General features: G+C 44.4%; 1 protein-coding gene across 9 annotated transcripts in view; it reads right to left on the minus strand.

Moving 5' to 3' along the window:
- LOC140202821 (SLIT-ROBO Rho GTPase-activating protein 1-like) overlaps window positions 1-21066 on the minus strand; it is a 304990-nt gene that overhangs the window by 104426 nt on the left and 179498 nt on the right. For all 9 annotated transcript variants that reach the window (XR_011887194.1, XM_072268234.1, XM_072268230.1 and 6 more), the window contains exon 3: window positions 11453-11615. Coding sequence is in view for 8 of the 9 variants with exons in the window: in XM_072268234.1 (XP_072124335.1) it covers window positions 11453-11615 (163 nt within the window). In the remaining variant the exon portion in view is untranslated. The remainder of the gene's footprint in view (window positions 1-11452; window positions 11616-21066) is intronic.

The raw sequence follows: 21066 nt of genomic DNA on the forward strand, positions 1-21066 counted from the left end.
AACTAAGCAAATAGCTTTCAACTCAAACAAATCACCCTGTACTCTAACTACTCTAAGTTTGGTGCCACAGTACTGTAGTGGATACTGCGATACTATTACAGCTCGGGGCTTTCCAGAGTTCAGTTTGTAAGGAATCTCTGTATGTCCTCCCCTTGGAATGTGTGGGCTTTCCCCGGATTCTCTGGTTTCCTCCCACAGTTCAAAGACATGTTGAGTAGGTTGTTTGGTTATTGTAAATTGTCCCGTGATTAGGTTAGAGCAGTATCGCCCAACTTTTTTTGAGCTCAACACCTCCCCCTAAAGCACTTTCATACCTGCCATGCCCCTCTACAGCACCATCATACTTGCCAATGCCCCTCTTAGGCACAATATACTTTCCAGCACCCCACAAGGTAAAAACATGTCTACCATATGCTGACATATGAAAAATGATTCTGCTTTAAATTTTTATTTGTCTTTAAACCTAGCTTACACAGGACCTGTGCACTGTACAGCAGCTTTGATATCAATGTGATCCTTGAGCTTGATGGTTTTTAGCAAGAGTTGAAATATCTGGTTCAAGTTGTGACAGCAAAAGCCTTAAGTCCCCACATGTAACAATATCCAAACAGTTTCTGTTTTTTTATTTATGTGAGTATGTGGTTCACTGCACTTAAGTTTCCAGTTAAGATGGAGCTACTGACCGAACATGTGCAACAACTTCTAGTAGTCAAAACGATAAGAAATCTAACTAAGAACATCATTAAAAAGACCTTTTCTGTGGTTGATTGTGTTAAGTTATCACCGCAAACAGTAAAGGGGCAAGTGATGGCGAGACGAGTTCAGAGTATGAGCCAAGGTGGTTTATTGCAAAATGGTTGCAGTTGGAGTTCTGATACTCTTACAGCCGGCCTCGGTTTGAGGGTGGATCGCTCTGGGCACCAAAGGAAGAAGTTGAGGCCTGAGCAGAGAAGTGTCAATGTTCATTCAACTGCTTTGGGAACAAGGTTGAATTGCTCTGAGCGGCGGAAGAAATCGGGGCCCAGGCATAGAAGTTCCGATGCTCAATCAACTGGCCAGGGTGCGAGGGTGAATCGCTCTGGACAAAGAGCTGAGCAGAAGAGCTTGAGAGCGGCTTCGGGCTGGGTGACGGAGTCTGGGCCCAGAGAAAGTTGCTGGGTGGTGTGGTCTAGGCCCAATGCCCAGGTCCTAGTGTGAGGTACCTTACACTGTTTAGACAATTTAAATGCCGCTCATATTGGAGGTGAGAGCTAATTTCGCTCATTCTCTGCGAGCTTCACTCCTCTCTCCAGGGCGCTGAAGCCTTCCACTGTTCCGTTGGTGGGTCAATTTAAACGCTGGCCCAGACAGACTGAAAAGACAGGGCGTCGGTCAGGACGAGAGCCAATTTTGTTCGTTCTCCGTAATGGTCATCTCCATGGTGCTGAGACCATGAAGACTGCCCTGGCTACTGTGCTCCATGCCTGCTAATACGATGAACTGCTAAGCCAGGCTTTGGGCCTACATAGGCTGCTCCAGGGTTTGGATCTGAGATCTCAATTGTGGTTTAGAATGCTGTTGTTGTTTGCTTCAATTGTTTGCACGATTTGCATTTTTTTTCTTTCTCTTGTGCATCAAGTTTTGGTCTTTTATTTTTATATATTTTTTCTTCTTATAATTGAATTCTTTCAGGTTTTCTGCTTTTTGTCTACAAAGCAAATCTCAAGGTTGTATAAATTATACATTCTTTGATAATAAATAAATGAATCTTGAAGCCTCTTTCAACAAGGTAGGCGGATGGAAATGCAATGAAGAGCATTTTGGCTCTTCTCCAAAGACCAGGAAGCTTCGTATGACAATGTAGCCACATACCACAAAAGCCACATTTTTTAAAAGCATTTTTGCTTCTCCATCATTCTGAATTTCGATAATTTCTTCTTGCAAGGTCTGTTCTTCTTGTTCTTTCACCCTGCAAAGAAATGGGTTAATTACCCAGTCTGGAATTTCCAGGTTGTTCAAATCCTTGAATCGATTCTGAAAATCCTTCTCAGTAACTGCAGGGTTAAGCAGTACTCTTGCAAATCACTACCTTTGAAAGAGAGTGCCATACTTTCCATTCAGAGACACTGTGAGAACATTCTTCTCCAATGTTTTGGTTATATATTTTCAATTTTCCGATAAAAGTTGACTATTTTGAGCTACAACAAACAGAATTTGGGATATGACTGGATGAGTCAACTGTGTGAGACAATGAGACATTGCTAATGGCAGTCGAATGGTTTATCAAAAATGAAAACATTTATGAAAAAATTATCTTTTGTAAATAGTTAACGACAAATATCAACAGAGAATCAACCTACGACAAACTCAAAATGTATATTGAGGATTAAAGTATTCTGATTAGGAACATGATTTCTTGTGCAACAGATGGAGCACCATATATGACAGGTCACCATGCTGGTTTAGTGGTATTTATGAAAAAACAAATTCCAAGTCTGTTTGCAATCCATTGTGTAATTCATCGTCAACGTCTTGCAGCCAAAGGCCTCAGCAAACAACTTTTTCAAGCACGACTCTTGCTATCAACAAAATTAAAGCTCATCCATTAAATAGAGGAATATTTTGTCAGTTATGTCAACATAACAATGAATGTTCAGATGCTTGCTTCTTCACACTGAAGTGCCTTGGCTGTCAAAAGGCTGTTGCTTAAAATGTATCTTTGATCTTATTTTGACACTGTGGTTGAACTTTTGCTCAAAGCCAACAAGAGCTTGGGAAACAAGATTGAACTTCTACGTGGAGATGTGGCATACCTAGCCAATCTGTAAGATAAACATTCTGAATGTGAAACTGCAGGGCCAGAATTTCAATTTAATCCAGGCAAAAAGATATCTGCCTCTTGAGAAAATTACAGGAATCAGCCTTCCCAGCAACCACTGTGGGCCATCTTAGAGGCCTATAGGATCTCAGCCTATCTTGTCTATGCCAACCGTGATGCCTACCCATGCTAATTCCATTTTCCTGCAGTTGGCCTGTGCTCCTCTATGCCTTTGCTATCTAAGTATCTGTCCAAATGCACACTAAACATGATTGTATTTTCCTACACTACCTCTTCTGACAGTTCATTCCAATTATTCATCACTCTCTCTGATAAATTAACCCCTCAGATCGCTTTAAATTCTCCCCCTTTCTCCTTAACCCTATGCCTTCTAGTTTGGGATCCTCCTGCCCTGGGAAAAAGACTGACAATCCATCCTCTCTTTTCTACATACTGTTATAAACCTCTATGAGTTCACCCCTCCACCTGCTATGTTTCCTGGAGAATAAAGCTACACATCCAATCCCGATTATAACTACAGCTCTCCGTTGTGGGCACCATCCTGGTGAGCCTCTTCTATACCACATCCTTCCTGTAGTTTGGTGGCCAGAACCATATACAGTATATAGCTGTCATAAAACACACAGCTCTTATATTCAATGGATCACCCTATGAAGGAAGTATGCAAAAGCCTTTATTGCCACTTTATACACTTGTATCAGGACGCTATGGTCTTGTATCCTAAGGTCCCTGTCATTTGCTCTAGACGTCCGAACAGAACCTGACCTCCCAAACTGCATTACATTCTGACACCTCCCTGCCCAACCTGCCAGCTGATCTATGTCCCACTGTATCCTTAAAGAACCTTCTTTGAGTTCACCAATCTATGTCTAATTTGCAAATCTACTCATCATACCAGCTACACTCTCATGCAAGTCAGTTATTATAAACAATAAAGGTCCCGACACCAGTCCCTGCAGTACACCACTTGGTAAAGATTTCCAGTGCAGCTAAACTTGGATTCAGTCTGCCAACATCTCAGATCTCTTGTGCCTGAACTTTCTGTATCAGCCTTAACACAAGCTATATTGAAGTCCATGTAAAGCACGTCTACTGCGCTGCCTTCATCAATTGTCATAGTTATCCCCTCAAAAAAGTTTAATCAGATATGGGAGGTATAGTCTCCTGCACAAAACCATGTTGACCATCAACCCAAAGAGGATAGTAGGTGGCAATCAGAAAACAAGAACAGTACAGCAGAGTACAGGTCCTTTGGCTTATGATGTTTAGCCAATATTTTAACTTATTCGAAGATCAATCTAACCTTTCCCTCCAATATAGCCCTCCATTTTTATCCAGATCAAAAGAGGCTTTTCCTGACTGCCCCGCTGGAGAACAAGTGGATTTGTGGCCCTGTTAATGTTCTCCCAGGTGTCGAAACACTGCCTTCATATTCTTCTTGCCAGTCACTTTCCTGGTCTTACAAGCTACAAACAACAACCAAGATTGCAAACACATAGTTTGTAACTGAAGGTTAAAAATGATATTTTAAAAATAAACTGCATTTAAAAAGAAGAACAGAAAATGAATTGGTCCAAACCAGTTAGTATTTGGAAGGGGAGGAGAGTTCAGAGTGTTTCAGCTACATCGTACTTCTGACAATCCCAAACACATGACAACCTGTCCTTCCCTTCTTAGTCTAGCTTGTCCCTGTCCTGCTTTCCACACACATCTGGCACAATAGTTGCACACCTGTGCCCTGTACACCTCTGGTCACTTTTCATCCAAAAATCAAACGCACCATGAAAAAGCCGTGGACCAGCTGAGTTGAACGGACCTGCAGAACATGGAGCATAGGGAAGTACAGCTCAGGAATAGGCCCTTTGGCCCACAACGCTGAGCTGAACTATTCACATTAGTAAAGGTAAAGATTAAAGATTAGCATTGTTTGTCACTTGGACATTGAAGCATTGAAACGTACAGTGCAATGCGTTTATGACCAGCTCAGTCGGAGGACTCTGCTAAGGTCAGCCCACAAATGTCACCATGCTTCCAGCGCCAGTACAGCATGCCCACAAGTTACTATCCCAAACCAGTACATCCTTGGAATGTGGGAGGAAAGTGGGTCATCCAGAGGATGCCCACATGTCACGGGGTGAACGTAACTCATTACAGACAGTGGCGGGAAATGAACCTCGACTGCCTGCGCTGTAAAGCGTAACGCTAACCACTATGATACCACATGTCCATCTAATCCAATCCCTACTGCCTACACAAGGTCCATATCTTTGACTTCCTGCACATTCTAAGAGCCACTTGAACGTTCTCATTGTATTTGCCACCCTGAGCAATGCATTCCAGGCACTCACCAGTCTCTGTAACAAAAACCTGCCCCACACATCTCCTTTGAACTTCCCCTCTCACCTTAAATGGATGCCCTTTGGTAGCAGACATTTACTGCTGTCCTGCCAAAAGACTAACGCTCCGCTTCCGTTATGTTTATGATACACAGCTCTAGTTTCTGCACATCCAGTCTCTATAACAAGGTCAACACGGCTGGTATTTTTAGAGCGTTCAGAAAAGCTGTACCTGTGTCAAACCACTGGAGACTTGCCTTCAGCTGAGAATCCATGACTGCTTTAGTGAGCACCTCCACTCACTCATCTCCAGCAGAGCCCCTTCCACAGTCCACTTCAGAACACAGGACAGCACAGTACAAGGCCCTACAGCCCACCATCTTGTGCTAACTTTTTGACCTACTTGAAGATCAATCTACCCCTTCCCTCTTACGTAGCCCTCCACTTTTGTTTCCTCTACATGTTTCTCGAATGTCCCTAACGTACATGCCTCTACCACTGCATTTCGCAAGGCAATCCACATACTCAGCACTCTCTGTGCAAGAAACCTACTTCTTACATCGCAAACACGAGGAAGTATGTAGCCACTGGAAATCCAGAGCAACACACACAAATGCTGGAGGAACTCAGCAGGTCAGGCAGCATCTGTGGAAATGAATAAATAGTCAACGTGTCGGGCCAGGACCATTCCTCAGGACTGAAAAGGAAGGGGGGAGGGGAAAGAAGCTAGCTGGAAGGTGATAGGTGAAGCCAGGTGTGTGGGAAAGGTCAAGGACAGGAGAAGAAAGGATCTGACAGGACAGGAGAGTAGACAACAGGAGAAAAGGAAGGAGCAGAGGACACAGGGGAACTAATAGGCAGATGAGAAGAACTGAAAGGTCAGAGCAGGGAACAGAGGAAGGGGGAGGGGGTGTAATTTGTTCACTGGAGGGAGAAATTGATATTCATGCCATCAGGTAGAAGGTTACCCAGGCAGAACATAAGACGCTGCTCCTCCAACCTAGCGCAGCCTCAACAAGAGGCCATGCCTCGATGCCTCGGAAGAGGAATGGGAACCAGAATTTAATAGGAACCAGAACTTCTGGGAAGTCACGTTTGTGGCGGATGCTGCAGATGTGCTCCACAAAGCAGCCCCCCCAATTGACAATAGGTCTCACTGATGTAGAGGAGGCTGCATCGGGAGCACCAGACACAATAGACAACCCTAGCAAATTCACAAGTGAAGTGTTGCCTCACCTGGAAGGACTGTTTGGGGGCTTGACTAGAGGTGAGGGAGGAAGTGTAGGGGCAGGAGTAGGCTGCTTGTAGGGATAAGTGCCTGGAGGGTGATTAATAGGGAGGAACGACCGGACAAGGGAATCACGAAGGAAGCAATCCCTACAGAAAGTGGAGTGAGGAAGGTAGAGATATGTTTAGTAGTAGCTTCCCTTTGGAGATGGCAGAAGGTGCGGAGGTGAATGTGTTGAATGTGGGGACTGATGAATTGGTAGGTAAGGACAAGGGAGACTCTATCACTGCTGAGGCAGTGGGAAGGTGGGGTAAGCACAGATGTTTGAGAAATGGAGGAGGTGCGGGTGAGGGCAGCAAAGACAGTAGATGGAGGGAAACCCCATTCTTTGAAGAAGGAGGACATTGCTCATGGCAAGAAAACTGAGAAAAGGGAATAGCATTTTTACAGGAGATAGGGTCAAGATAACCATGAGAGTCAGTAGGTTTATAAAAGATGTTGGTTGACATTTGGTCTCCAGAGCTACCTTCCTCTAATCACCGTAAAACTACATCCTCTCATCTTAGCCATTTCCACCCTGGGAAAAAAGTCTCTGGCTATCCACTCAATCTATGCCACTTATCATCTTGTACACTTCTATCAAGTCACCTCTCATCATTTTTTAAAAATCCATTTCTCATCACCCAGTCCGACAACTCCTCATGTGGCTCTGTATAATGTTTTGTTGGATTCTGTCCTGTGGCACGCATCATGATGTAGGACTGCATAAGTCTGAGTTACCGTTGCCTTCCAGTTCCTCAGTAACAAGAGAAGGGAGGCGTGGAGATCTAGGCATCGAAGCACCTGTGATCAATGAGTTTCTCTAACTGTTCTTTAAGTACACAGTGGAGAGCATCCTAGCTGGTTGAGTCACGGTGTGGGATGGAAACACCAGGAATGGAAAAGGCTACAGAAAGTCATGGATACAGCTCAGTCCATCACAGGCAAAGCCCTCCTCACTGTTGAGCACATTCACAAGGTGCGCTGCCACAAGAAAGGCGCATCCATTATCAAGGACCCCACCATCCATCTCTTCTTGTTACTTCCATTGGGAAGGAGGTACAGGAGCCTTAGGTCCCACGCCACCTGGTTCAAGAACAGTTATTATTCTACAAAGTATCAGGCTCCTGAATAACTACAGTCACCACAACTCTGAGATGATTCCACAACCTACAGACTAGCTTTCAAGAACTCTACAACTCATGTTCTTGGTATTATCTATTTTTATATTTGCAGAATTAATCTTCTTTTGCAAGAAAATGAATCTCAATTTTGTATATGGTGACATATACTAAATACTACATAGAACTTCATTCAGCGGCCAATCAGACATCAGAAGTTTGGAGAGGAGGGAACTAACTACCTTTTTAAATTACTCTCTGCTTTAGCTACAGCACTGGAAGAATAGAGGACAGCAAATATACTGTTAGTTGGAAGGGAGGAAGGGGTATACCAGAGAAGCATACAAGCCAGTTAGTTTAATCCTGGCAGTGAGCAGATTATTGGAAGCAACTCTGAAGGGCAGAAAAACCTTCATTTATGAAGAAATACCAATTAGGTATAGTCAACATGATCTGTCAAGGGAAGATTGTGGCTAAGTTAATTGGATTTTTTTGTGGAGGCAACAAGTAAGGTCAATGAGGGTAGCGTGTCTGATGTAGCCTGCATGGATTTTAGCAAATCTTTTGACAAGGTTACATGTAGCAGGCATTAAAAGAAGAAATGCAAATCGTATTCAAAAAACTAGTTCAGTGGCAAGCAAAGGATTGACAGACGTTTCTTTGAGTGGAGAGCTATTACCACTGAGCTGCTACAGGACTTGGATAGGACATCACAGAACATTAGAGCACAGCCTTTTAACATAGCAGAGCAAACAAGAGGAAATCTGTAGAAGCTAGAAATCCAAGTAACACACACAAAACGCTGGAGGAAGTCAGCAGTCCAGGCAACATCTATGAAAAACTGTACAGTCGACGTTTTAGACCGAGACCATTCATCAAGACTCATAAGGGCAAGGCTTTTTAACCTACTTCAAGATCATCCTAACCCATTCCTCTTGCACCATCCACCGTTTGTCCAGCACCCAGTCCATTGTTTGTTTGTCGCTTGTATTAATAATTTACATTTAAAGGTGGGGGAATGAAGTGGTTAAAAAACATTCAAGGTGTTTGCCTCTATTATCCAAGGCACAGAATATAAGATCGGAGAGATTATGCTAGAACCGCAAACAACTGTACTTAACTTCAAGTACGGTTCTGGACAACACATTAGAAAAAGGATAAGCTTGCTGTGGAGAAGATGCAGAGTGATTTTTGAGGATGTTGCCAGGTAACGTTCCCTCTAATTTTTGTTTACAGCTGCACAGACCAACCATTGCTCTGAGCAGTTTTCACACGGCCTGACAACTGTGAGGCACTTTAAACGTGTTTTTTTTTTGGTAATATGCATACTATGAATATTTAGAATGAAAATTGAAAAATCACATTCTTTTGATTTTATTTATTAATTGAAGGGTATGTTGAAATTCAGTACAACACAAATCTTTCATGTTTCATAAACTTTGTCTCGTCTGTCTTTTTCCCAGTTGTGCATTCCAAGGAAAAAGAGCACGGGAGCATTTCAGTTACTGCATGGCCACACACCCGCACAGCTTAGAGGGAACAGTATTGTCAGAACTGGAGCACTGCAGCTATGATGAAAGATTAAATAGGTATAGTTAGGATTTAAATTCTATGGAACAGACTGAGGCGTATAAAGTTATGAGGACTCAATAAAGTTTGTGTAAATGAAATGAGGAAAAATATCCCTTTTTAAGTTTGGGTGATTAGAATCTACAATATACTGACTAAGGCAGTGATTCTTTTGAACAGAATAAACACAATCAAAGCCCAGCAATAAAACAGAAAATACTGGAACCGCTTACCACAGCAGGCGGCATCACCGGAGAGAGAAAAACAGTCAACATTTCGGGTCTGATACCCTTCAACAGTCAACAGTCCAGGATCTTACACCTGAAGCACTGGCTGCTTCTCCATCCACAGATGCTGTCTGACCTGCTGGATATTCCAGTACCCCTAGTTTTTGTTTTAGGCTTCCAACATGTGCAGTTTTTTTTGATTTTCATTTATCATTTCAATAGCTCCCATTGACCAAGACATCAAATCTGCCGGAGAAGAGTGCTGCATGAAGATGAGACGGTTCACATTGTTATTAACTAGTTTTAGATCAGAACCAATGTCGTCAAAAGCATATTGTATAGAGGCAAATGAAGGTATAATTTGCAGAATTATGGTGAAAGTACAGGGAAATGGGACTGAGAGGATTGTGCTAGTATAGGCTTGGTGGACTGAATGTGACATAATATTCCTATGATGCAGAGACAGTTGTGCCAAATGTCCAGGTGACTCTAGGGAATTTTGTGAGGGAGACAGGCATCCGAGAAACAGCTTAGACTGTGGTTACCTGGTGTTGAGTGAAGCAGTAAGTGCCTGCCTCTGTTTGCCTGCTCAAAACACTCTGGAGTTATTGTCATTATCTTTCTAAATCTGAACTAGGCACACGTTACAATCACACCACCTGGGATCAAAGGCTGATTTATTTTAAACCACAGTTTCTGCACTCATTCACTTTTAGAGAGAAAAGCTTTCTCTAAAAAGCTCAGTGCTCATTGGTTTTTCATGAGCGCATTGCATTTTTAATATGCCACAGGGCTATTTCTGTAATCCTGGATCCCCAGCAGGTAGCCTGGGTTGAAGAACAGGAGACTGCAAACCAGTCTGCCTTCGGGTTGGAACGAATGCCTGCAGAACTTGTACTTGCGTGCATAGAAGTCGTAGAGTCAAACAAAACAGAAATGTGCCCTTCAGTCCAACTCCTCCATGCTGAGCAAGGTGCCCTACCTAGGCTGGTTTCATTGGAAATACCCTTGAAGATCGAGAGAAGCACAAATTTGACTAGGCATCAGTGAAAGTCATGGCTCAAGCAAACATACGGAATGCAAGAAAAAGAGCGGAAATTCCCCGTGGCCAAACATTTTAATTCCGATTCCCATTCTTGCTTTGACATGTTGGTCCATGGCTCGTCTTGTGCCAAGATGAGGCCACCCTCAGGGTGGAGGAGCAACACTTTATATTTCATCTGGGTAGCCTCAGGTGATTTCTTCTTCTGGTAAAAAAAACTTTTCCCTCCCTCTCCCCTCTTCTTCTATTCCCCATTCTGGCCTGTTAGATTAGATTAGATTAGATTCAACTTTATTGTCATTGTGCCGAGTACAGATACAAAGCCAATGAAATGCAGTTAGCATCTGACTAGAAATGCAAAGAATAATGTTATTTACAAAATAACTGTGAATAAAAAGTGCTACAGCACATAAATATAAAAGTACTGAGACAGTACAATATGGGTGCAATACTGCCTAGCGCTGTGATGTGATGTTCAGCAGGGTTACCTCTTCTGCCTATCACATTCCCCTAAGACCCTCCTCCTTTCCCTTCTCCTATGGTCCACTCTCCTCTCCTATCAGATTCCTTCTCTACAGTACTATATTTTTCCCACCCACCTGGCTACACCCATCTGTTTCTAGCTATCCTCCTTCCTCTCCCACCCACCTTTTTATTCTGGCATCCTCTCCCTTTCTTTCCAGTCCTGAAGAAGGGTCTCGGCCCAAAATGTCAACTGTTCATTCATCTCCATAGATGCTGCCTGACCTGCTGGGCTCCTCCAGCATTCTGAGGGTTGCTTTGGATTTCCAGCATCGGCAGACTTTCTCACGTTTTCCTTTTACCACCCTGATGTAATTACATACTGTACGTCATGGTCTGTCTGGACAGCAAGCGAAACAAAAGCTTTTCGCTGCACATGTGACAACAAGAAACCAACGCCAATATCAGATTGTTCCCAGCTTTAGGAAACCATTACATCTTGCCTTTGGTTTTTGATTTGCAAATTTGGTCTATTGCAAAATCAAAAACAAAATTACTAATATATGAAAACTCACAGTCATTCAAAATGTGGCAGGTGAACCTAATTTACCTTTTTGAAGAGTCTTGTGGAGTCCTCACTAATCTGCATAAAACGCATGATGACATTGTTTAGATAGATGTCACTCAAGGTTGCGTGGTCTTTGCTTTCTCTCCTGACCTGGTTCAAGAGTAAGTACCAACAATTTACTGGGGACAGAAGATTCTGGTCTTTCCTAGCAAAGAGAAAAAAAATAAAGTTAAAAGTCATGCAGTTATTCCTCTCACACTGCAGCATTTTAATAATTAAGACATTCAATCTAGAGTACTACAAATCAAATAAGCACCAACAATTGACCCGTATTAGATAAATCACAAGTAAGACACACTAAATGCTGGGGAGCTCAGCAACTCTGCTCTGCCATTCCATCATGACTGATTTATTAACCCTCGCAACCCACGCTCCTGCCTCCTCCTCCTCCAACATTTGTCTGTCTTACTCTGGATTTCAAGCATCAGCAGAATCTCTTGTGCTTAGATAAAAGACAACACGCACTTTTGAATATTCACTGTATTTAATACCCTCTCCCAACCCCACCGATGACCCCTTCTCCCGTCTTCAACCCTCCTCCTCTTCATGGACACCCCGCTCTGGTCTTCGTCCTGCTCTGGATCTCCTTATTGTTAACTGCTGACGGGACATCAACCATCTTGACCTCACTGCACATTGTTCCCATTCCAACATCACTCCTTCCAAACGCTCTGCTCTCCACTCTCTCCGCACTAATCCTAACCTTACTATAAAACCCGCCAATAAGGGGATGATGTTGTAGTCTGGTGCACTGACCTCTACCTTGCCAAGGCACAGTGACAACTCGCTGATACCTCCTCTTATTTACCCCTCGATCATGACCCCACTAAAGAGCACCAGGCCATTGTCTCCCACACCATCACCGACTTTATCCGCTCAGGGGATCTCCCATCCACTGCTACCAACCTTATAGTTCCCACACCCCGCACTTCCCGCTTCTACGTCCTACCCAAGATCCACAAACCTGCCTGTCCAGGTAGACCCACTGTCTCAGCTTGCTCCTGCCCCACTGAACTCATTTCTGCATACCTCGACATTGTTTTATCCCCCCTGTTCAATCCCTTCCGACCTATGTTCGTGACACTTCTCACGCTCTGAAACTTTTCGATGATTTTAAGTTCCCTGGCCCCCACCGCTTTATTTTCACCATTGATGTCCAATCCCTATATACTTCCATCCCCCATCAGGAAGGTCTCAAAGCTCTCCGCTTCTTTTTGGATTCCAGACCTAACCAGTTCCCCTCTAGCACCACTCTGCTCTGTCTAGCGGAATTAGTCCTTACTCTTAATAATTTCTCCTTTGGCTCCTCCCACTTCCTCCAAACTAAAAGTGTAGCTATGGGCACCTGTATGGGTCCTAGCTATGCCTGCCTTTTTGTTGGCTTTGTGGAACAATCCATGTTCCAAACCTATTCTGGTATCTGTACCCCACTTTTCCTTCACTACGTCGACGACTGCATTGGCACTGCTTCCTGCACGCATGCTGAGCTCGTTGACTTCATTAACTTTCCCTCCAACTTTCACCCTGCCCTCAAGTTTACCTGGTCCATTTCCGACACCTCCCTCCCCTTTCTAGATCTTTCTGTCTCTATCTCTGGAGACAGATTATCTACTGATGTCTACTATAAGCCTACTGACTCTCACAGCTATCTGGACTATTCCTCTTCTCACCCTGTCTCTTGCAAAAATGCCACCCCCTTCTCGCAATTCCTCCGTCTCCGCCGCATCTGCTGTCAGGATGAGGCTTTTCATTCCAGGACGAAGACGTCCTCCTTCTTTAAAGAAAGGGGCTTCCCTTCCTCCACCATCAACTCTGCTCTCAAACACACCTCCCCCATTTCACGCACATCGGCTTTCACTCCAACCTCCCGCCACCCCACTAGGAATAGGGTTCCCCTGATCCTCACCTACCATCCCAGCAGCCTCCGAGTCCAACATATAATTCTCCGTAACTTCCGCCACCTCCAATGGGATCCCACCACTAAGCACATCTTTCCCTCCCTCCCCCTCTGCTTTCCGCAGGGATTGCTCCCTACACGACTCCCTTGTCCATTCGTCCCCCCCCATCCCTTCCCACTGATCTCCCTCCCGGCACTTACCCTTGTAAGCAGAACAAGTGCTATACATGCCCTTACACTTCCTCCCTTACCACCATTCAGGCCCCCAGACAGACCTTCCAGGTGAGGCGACACTTCTCCTGTGAGTCGGCTGGGGTGATATACTGCGTCTGGTGCTCCCGATGTGGCCTTCTATACATTGGGAGACCCGACGCAGACTGGGAGATTGTTTCGCAGAACATCTACGCTCTGTCCGCCAGAGAAAGCAGGATCTCCCAGTGGCCACACATTTTAATTCCACGTCCCGTTCCCATTCTGACATGTCTATCCACGGCCTCCTCTACTGTAAAGATGAAGCCACACTCAGGTTGGAGGAACAACACCTTATATTCCGTCTGGGTAGCCTCCAACCTGATGGCATGAACATCGACTTCTCAAACTTCCGCTAATGCCCCACCTCCGCCTCGTACTCCATCCGTTATTTATTTATTTATTTATTTGCACACACTCTCTTTTTCTCTCTCTCTTTTTTCTCCCTCTGTCCCTCTCACTATACCCCTTGCCCATTCTCTGGGCTTTCCTCCCCCCCCTTTCTTTCTCCCTAGGCCTCCTGTCCCATGATCCTCTCATATCCCTTTTGCCAATCAACTGTCCAGCTCTTGGATCCACCCTCCCCCTCCTGTCTTCTCCTATCATTTTGGATCTCCACCGCCCCCTCCCACTTTCAAATCTCTTACTAGCTCTTCTTTCAGTTAGTCCTGACGAAGGGTCTCTGCCCGAAACATCAACTGTACCTCTTCCTAGAGACGCTGCCTGGCCTGCTGCGTTCACCAGCAATTTTATGTGTGTTGCTTGACATTCCAGCATCTGCAGATTTCCTCGTGTTTGCGTATTTAATACCCACCTTAATTGCCATTAAATTTGGCTTTGATAGCCCATTTTAGAGGCATTTCAAGAAACAGAGGGCCAGAGAGTCCTCCCAACACTCTGATAGCGGTAATTTGCAACATAGCAACACACACAAAATGTTGGAGGAACTCAGCAGGTCAGGCAGCATCTACGGAGAGGAAAAAGCAGTCCTAATGAAGAGCTTTGGCTCGAAAAGTCAACTGTTTATTCCCCTTCATAGATGCTGCCTGACCTGCTGAGTTCCTCCAGAACGTTCTGTGTGTTGCTCTGGATTTCCAGCATCTGCAGAATCTCTTGTGTTTATCAGTTGCAGCATTGTTTCGCCAGATCATTTGTGGAGGCGTTTGAATCATATTTTCCTTAACATTGCTCCAGGTGTTCAAGCTACAGGTTAAATACCAAGTGTGCCACTAAATCCAGTTCCGATATTTCATTCTCTAAAGAAGTCATACACAGACCCTTTACATGGGGTGCTGAAAACAGTATACGGCATACTGGCCTTAAGATGGCATAGGAAAAGAATTATGCCATTTGGCCCTTCCAGTCTGCTCTGCCGTCCCATCATGGTTGATCCCTCTCAATCCCATTCTCCTGCCATCTCCCCATAACCTTTGACCTCTGCTTTAAATATACCCAATAAAATTACCTCCACAGATGTCTGTGGCAATGAATTCCACAGATTCACCTTTAACAGTAAAGGGCATCAAGTTTAGCAGTAGGGGTATTGGTGAAACTACACGTGGGGTACTGGGTCCAGTTTTGGTCTTGTTGGAAAGAAACTGACAAGCCAGAGAGGGTGCAAATTTACAAGGACACTGCCTGGACTGGAGGGCCTGAGTTATAGGGAGAGGTTGGCCAAGTTGGATCTTTATCCCTTGGACCTTAGGATGACGGCTGACCAGATAGAAGTTTATAAGATAAAGAAAGGTATGGATAAGGTGCACAGTCACTGTCTTTTCCCCAGGATTGGAGTACACTGCTAACAAGCACAGATACACTGCATCTGTACTGTATTACTCCAAGATTATGTGACACGGTGACAGCAGGCCTCCAAAGCAAGGTTCACTTCCTAAGACCCATCCAATGTTAGACTGACTTCAATACCCTGAGTTACACGGAAGTATCAGGCACCCACCCTGCTCATGGACTGCCTGTCCCACTCCCATCAGGGAAAGAACTACACAGCATCCACACCAGGACCACCAGACTCAAAGACAGTTCCTTCCCCAAGCAGTAAGGCTGTTCAACACTTCCACCCACTAACTCCACCACTTTATTATTACCTTACATACAGCCTAGCATCACTGTATGGACATACTAGCAATATGTATATAAGCTATCTTAAGTATTTATATTTATCATGTTTTTTTATTATTATTGTCTTCTTTATCTTTTGTGTTTTATTTTGTAATTGATAATAGTTTGAGTGATAAAATCAGCTGAAATGTATAATAATTCAAGATTCAAGATTGTTTAATATCAAATCTGGAGTAACAATTATTTTGTTCTTCTTACACTTGTGTACAGGAAATGACATCAAACCATCTCATGACCTTTGGCTCTTACGGGAGACTGAGGAAGTGATAGATAGGAGCTTCAGGGAGGTAGTCACTCTTGGGCTGCAGGAGGCAGGAAGCCGGGTGACTGTCAGGAGGAGGGCGGGAAATGGGCAGCCAGTGCAGTGTACCCCTGTGAAGGTCAGGGTTGTCTCAGATCGGGTCCATGGCGTGATAAAGGGGGAGGATGAGCAGCAAGAAGTCTTGGTACATATTGGCACCAATGCCACAGGTAGGAAAGATGAGGAGGTCCTGAAGGGATATTTTAGAGAAGCTAGGTAGAAAGCTGAAAGCAGGACTTCCAGGGTAGCAATCTTGGTCCTAGGAGGGTAAGAACAGGATGATTTGGCAGGTGAATGCATGGCTGAGGAACTGGTGCAGGGGGCAGGGTTTCAGATATCTGGATCATTGGGATCTCTTCTGGGGAAGGTACAACTGGTACAAAAGGAATGGGTTACACCCGAACCTGAGGGGACCAATGTCCTTGTGGGCAGGTTTACTAGAGTTGTTTGTGAGGTTTTAAACTAATTTGGTAGGGTGATGAAAACCGGAGTGACAGGACTGAGGATGGGGTGGTTCATTCACAAGCAGAGTGTAGTGAGACTGCTAGCATGGAGAGGCTGATGATGGGGCAAAATTGCAGCAAACAGGATGAGCTGTCATGTAAAAGGGGGCCAAAATTGAAAAGGGTGATGAATACAGGACTGAAGGTGTTTTATTTGAATGCATGCAGTAGATGGAATAACGTAAATGCACTTGTAGCACAGTTACACATTGGCATGTACGACATTGTGGGCACCACCAAATCGTGGCTGAAAGAAGATTATAGACGGGAGCTTAACATCCAAGTATGCACATTGTATTGAAAGGACAGACAGGTAGGCAGAGGGAATGGAGTGGCTCTGTTGGTAAAAAATGAAATCAAATCATTAGAAAAGGTGACACAGAATTAGAAGATGTAGAATCATTGTGGGTACAGCTAAGAAACTGCAAGGGTAAAAAGACCCTTATTGGAGTTACATACAGATCTCCAAACAGTAGTAAAGATCTAATCTACAAATAATAATGGGAGATAGAAAATGCATGTCAAAAGGATAATGTTACGAGAGCCACGGGGGAATTTCAATACGCAGGTTATTGGGAAAATCAGGTTGGAGCTCAACTCCAAAAGGAAGAATTTTTGTAGAATGCCTACGACATGACTCTTAGAGCAGCTTGTGGTTGAGCCCACTCAGGGATCAGCTCTTCTGGATTGGATGTTGTGTAATGAAACAGAATTGATTAGGGAGCTTAAGGCAAAGGAAACCTGAGGAGTAGTGATCAGGATATGATTGAATTCACCCTGCAATTTGAAAAGGAGAAGCTAAAGTCAGATGTATCAGTGTTATAGTGGAGTAAAGGGAATTACAGAGACATAAGAGAGGAGATAACCAAAACTGATCGGAAAGGAACACTAGCAGCAATAGCTGGAATTTTTGGGAGCAATTTGGTAGGTGCACAGTAGATAAATCCCAAAGAAGAAGTATTTTAAGGACAGGATGACACAACCCAGGCTGACAAGAGAAGTCAAAGCCAACATAAAAGCCAAAGAGAGGGCACATAATAGAGCAAAGATTAGTGGGACGTTAGTGAGGTCAGCTGAGAAGATCATCGGGGTCTCTCTTCCCGCCATTACAGACGTTTACACCATACGCTGCACCCGTAAAGCCAACAGCATTGTGAAGGACCCCACGCATCCCTCATATAAACTCTTCGCCCTCCTGCCATCTGACAAAAAGGTACCGAAGCATTCGGGCTCTCACAAGCAAACTGTGCAACAGTTTCTTCCCCCAATCCACCAGACCCCCTAATACCTAGAGTCTAGACTGACATCTACATCATTTATTATTATATTGTAATTTGCCCTCTACTGTGCCTATTGTCTTGTTTATTATTTATCGTACTGCCCTGCACTGTTTTGTGCACTTTATGTAGTCCTGTGTAGGTCTGTAGTCTAGCGTAGTTTTTGTGTTGTCTTACATACTCTAGTGTAGCCTTGTGTTGTCTCACTTAGTCTAGTGTAGTTTTGTGCTGTTTCATGTAGCACCGTGGTCCTGGAGAAAAGTTGTTTCGTTTTTACTGTGTACTGTACCAGCAGTTTATGGTCGAAATGACAATAAAAAGCGACTTGACTTGAGAACTGGGAATTAGTGGGAAGTTACAGTCTCAAAATAGAGGGATGTCCATCTAAAACGAGATGAGGATGAAGTTCTTTAGCCAGAGAGTGGTGAATCTGTGGAATTCATTGCCACAGGTGGCTGTGGAGGCCAAGTCATTGGGTATTTTTAAGGCAGAAGTTGATGGATTCATGAAGGGATATGGGGAGAAGGCTAGAGATTGGGACAGAGAGGGAAAATGGATCAGCCATGATGAAATGGCGGAGCAGACTCGATAGGCCAAATGGCCTAATTCAGCTCCTATATCTTATGGTCTTATGGTCTCACCTATCACCTTTTAGCTTGTACTCCTTCCCCTTCCCCCACCTTCTATTTCTGACTTGTTCCCCTTTCTTTCCAGAACTGATGAAGGGTATCGTGCCGAAGCATCAATTGTTTATCTCTTTCCATAGACACTGCCTGACCTGCTGAGTTCCTCTAGCATATTGTGTGCGTTACTCTGGATTTCCAGCATCTGCAGAATCTCTTTCACAAGAGGTAATTATAGCTTTGTTTAATTTAGTCTGTGGGAACACGGAATGAAAAATGTGCACAGATGCCATTTCCTAAGTCTACTGCCTTTTAAGGTCCCTCATTCCTTTTCTTACCCTTAGCCCTCCTCAGTCTGACTGCTGCCCCCACCCCATGCTCAGCTTCCTGCTCCCCACCAACTGTGCTCACCATTTTTCCACTCAAGTCACCCCTTACTTTCCTTCCCCAACTCCAAACCTCTACAACTTACCCTCGCAACCTGACTGTCCTCAGCCAGCTCAAACCCTTCCCTCCCATTCCACCAACCTCTTCCACAGCGGCCCCGTGGGGATCAGTAACACTGTGGCCTGTCTCGGATTACCCCAATCCCCAAGCTTTCATACAGAGGAGCCTGGCATTGAGTTCCTGTGGGTAAACCAAAGCTGCCTGGTGTGCCACTGCTGGGGTGGGTGGGGGAAGATGGGCTGGTCAGTGCAATGAGGCAGCAGCCTCAAGGATTGAACCTTCCACTTGTAAGACCTACAAATGCAAACCCCCCCCCTCAAATTGCCTGGCCCACATTCCACAATCCACCTAACCTCCAAACAGTGACGTGACAGTGCACAGGAGTGAGATACATCAGGTGGTGTTACAACAACAACATCTACGCAACACCATCATGACCAAGGAATTAATTGTGGACTTCAGGAAGGGGAGGTCAAGGGAACACACTCTAATCCTCATGGTGGGGGGGGGCAGTCAGTCGTGGAAAAGATGTGCAGCTTCAAGTTCCTGACCGTCAACATCTCAGGAGATCTATCCTGGACCCAACACAAATCACGAAGAATGGAGAATCACAAAGGGAAAGAAAAAATGCAATCACAAAGAAGGCACACCAGCAGCTATATTTCATCAGGAGTTTGAGGAGAATTGTTGTGTCATCAAAGGCCCTAGTAAGTTTCTACAGATATACAGAGGAGACCATTCTGACTGGTTGCATCACTGCCTGCTACACAGGCTCCAATGCATTGGACTGCAGGAGGCTGCAGAGAGTTGTAGTCTCACCCAGCCCCAGTCCTCCCCACCATTGAGGAGGTGGGACCACAAGAAGGCAGATCCATTATTAAAGACCCTCACCATCACATCTTGCATTGTACAGCTGCTGCAAAGCCAGTTTTGTTCTCAGTGAATATAAACCTGATTCCCATTGTAATGCCTCAGCTGTCAGCACTCAGCATAACATGGACCGACGTACCAGCAGCGTCCTGGGGTAGGGAAACCTGAGGAGAACCTGCCTCCCTGAGATTGCCGCTGTCTGCCACGTTGATCCCTATCCCACTCCAATCAAATCTTGGAACTCAAGCGTGCGGATTCAGGCCAAGTAGAAATTAACCCTAGTGCAGGATAATTGGGGCAACCTCAAATTGTTGCATCAATATGTTAATGCATAACAAGGTGCAGTTAATGGGCATGTGCCAGAGAACAGACTACTGGGAACTAACTGAGGGAAAATAGCATGGCAGTTAATGTAACACTTTACAGCAGCAGCTGTAAGATCGGGGTTTCAGTCCCACTGCAGTCTGTAATGAGTTTGTACGTTCTCCCCGAGACCGCCACAGCAGGCTGTCTCCAACACATCCTCGGTGCAAATAATACATTATACTGCATGTTTCAATGTTTCACTGCACGTGATCTGACTTTGCACAGATGGTGCACTTTTGCAGCTTTGGATTTAAGATTGATTTTGATCATGTTTATAGAGCTGGCATAGGTTGTATGCAGGTGATAAGAAAATATGTGTTGTGGAGAGCAAGAAAAATGGAAGATCAATCAAACGGAAGGTTTGACATGACAGTGACAAATGGAATTTAATCCCAACATCTGTGAGGTGATGTACTTTGGGAAGGCAAACATGGGAACACAATACATATTCTTTTTTTCCCAGGGAGGGGTACTACAAACAAGAGGGCACAGGTTTAAAATCAGAGACAGGAGTTTTAAAAGGGGCATCAGGGGCAGCTTCTTCATGGAAAGGGTGGCACATATTTGGGAAGAGCTGCCAGAAACAGTAGTTGAGGGAGACACTTTAACAATGTTTAAAAGCCATCTAGATAACTACATGGATAGGGCTAAATGTAGGCAGATGGGACTAGTTCACTGGACAACACAGCTGGCATGGACGAGTTGGGCTGAAGGGCCTTTTCCATGCTGTTTGACTCTGACTCATTGGGTCAAATGGTCCCCTTATTGCCTCAGAACATAAAATATAATAAAGAACTTCAATGGCAGTCGTATTCACATTAAGCTGATGAGAATCCAGGTAGATAAAGTGTACAAGTATAGAGAAACGTATTAATTAATAGCCTGGCAAAGAGTTTGCATTTTAATTGGCCATGAAAAGGTCAAAAA

The sequence above is a fragment of the Mobula birostris genome, chromosome 9 (genome assembly GCF_030028105.1).
Source record: "Mobula birostris isolate sMobBir1 chromosome 9, sMobBir1.hap1, whole genome shotgun sequence".
Classification (NCBI taxonomy): domain Eukaryota; kingdom Metazoa; phylum Chordata; class Chondrichthyes; order Myliobatiformes; family Myliobatidae; genus Mobula; species Mobula birostris.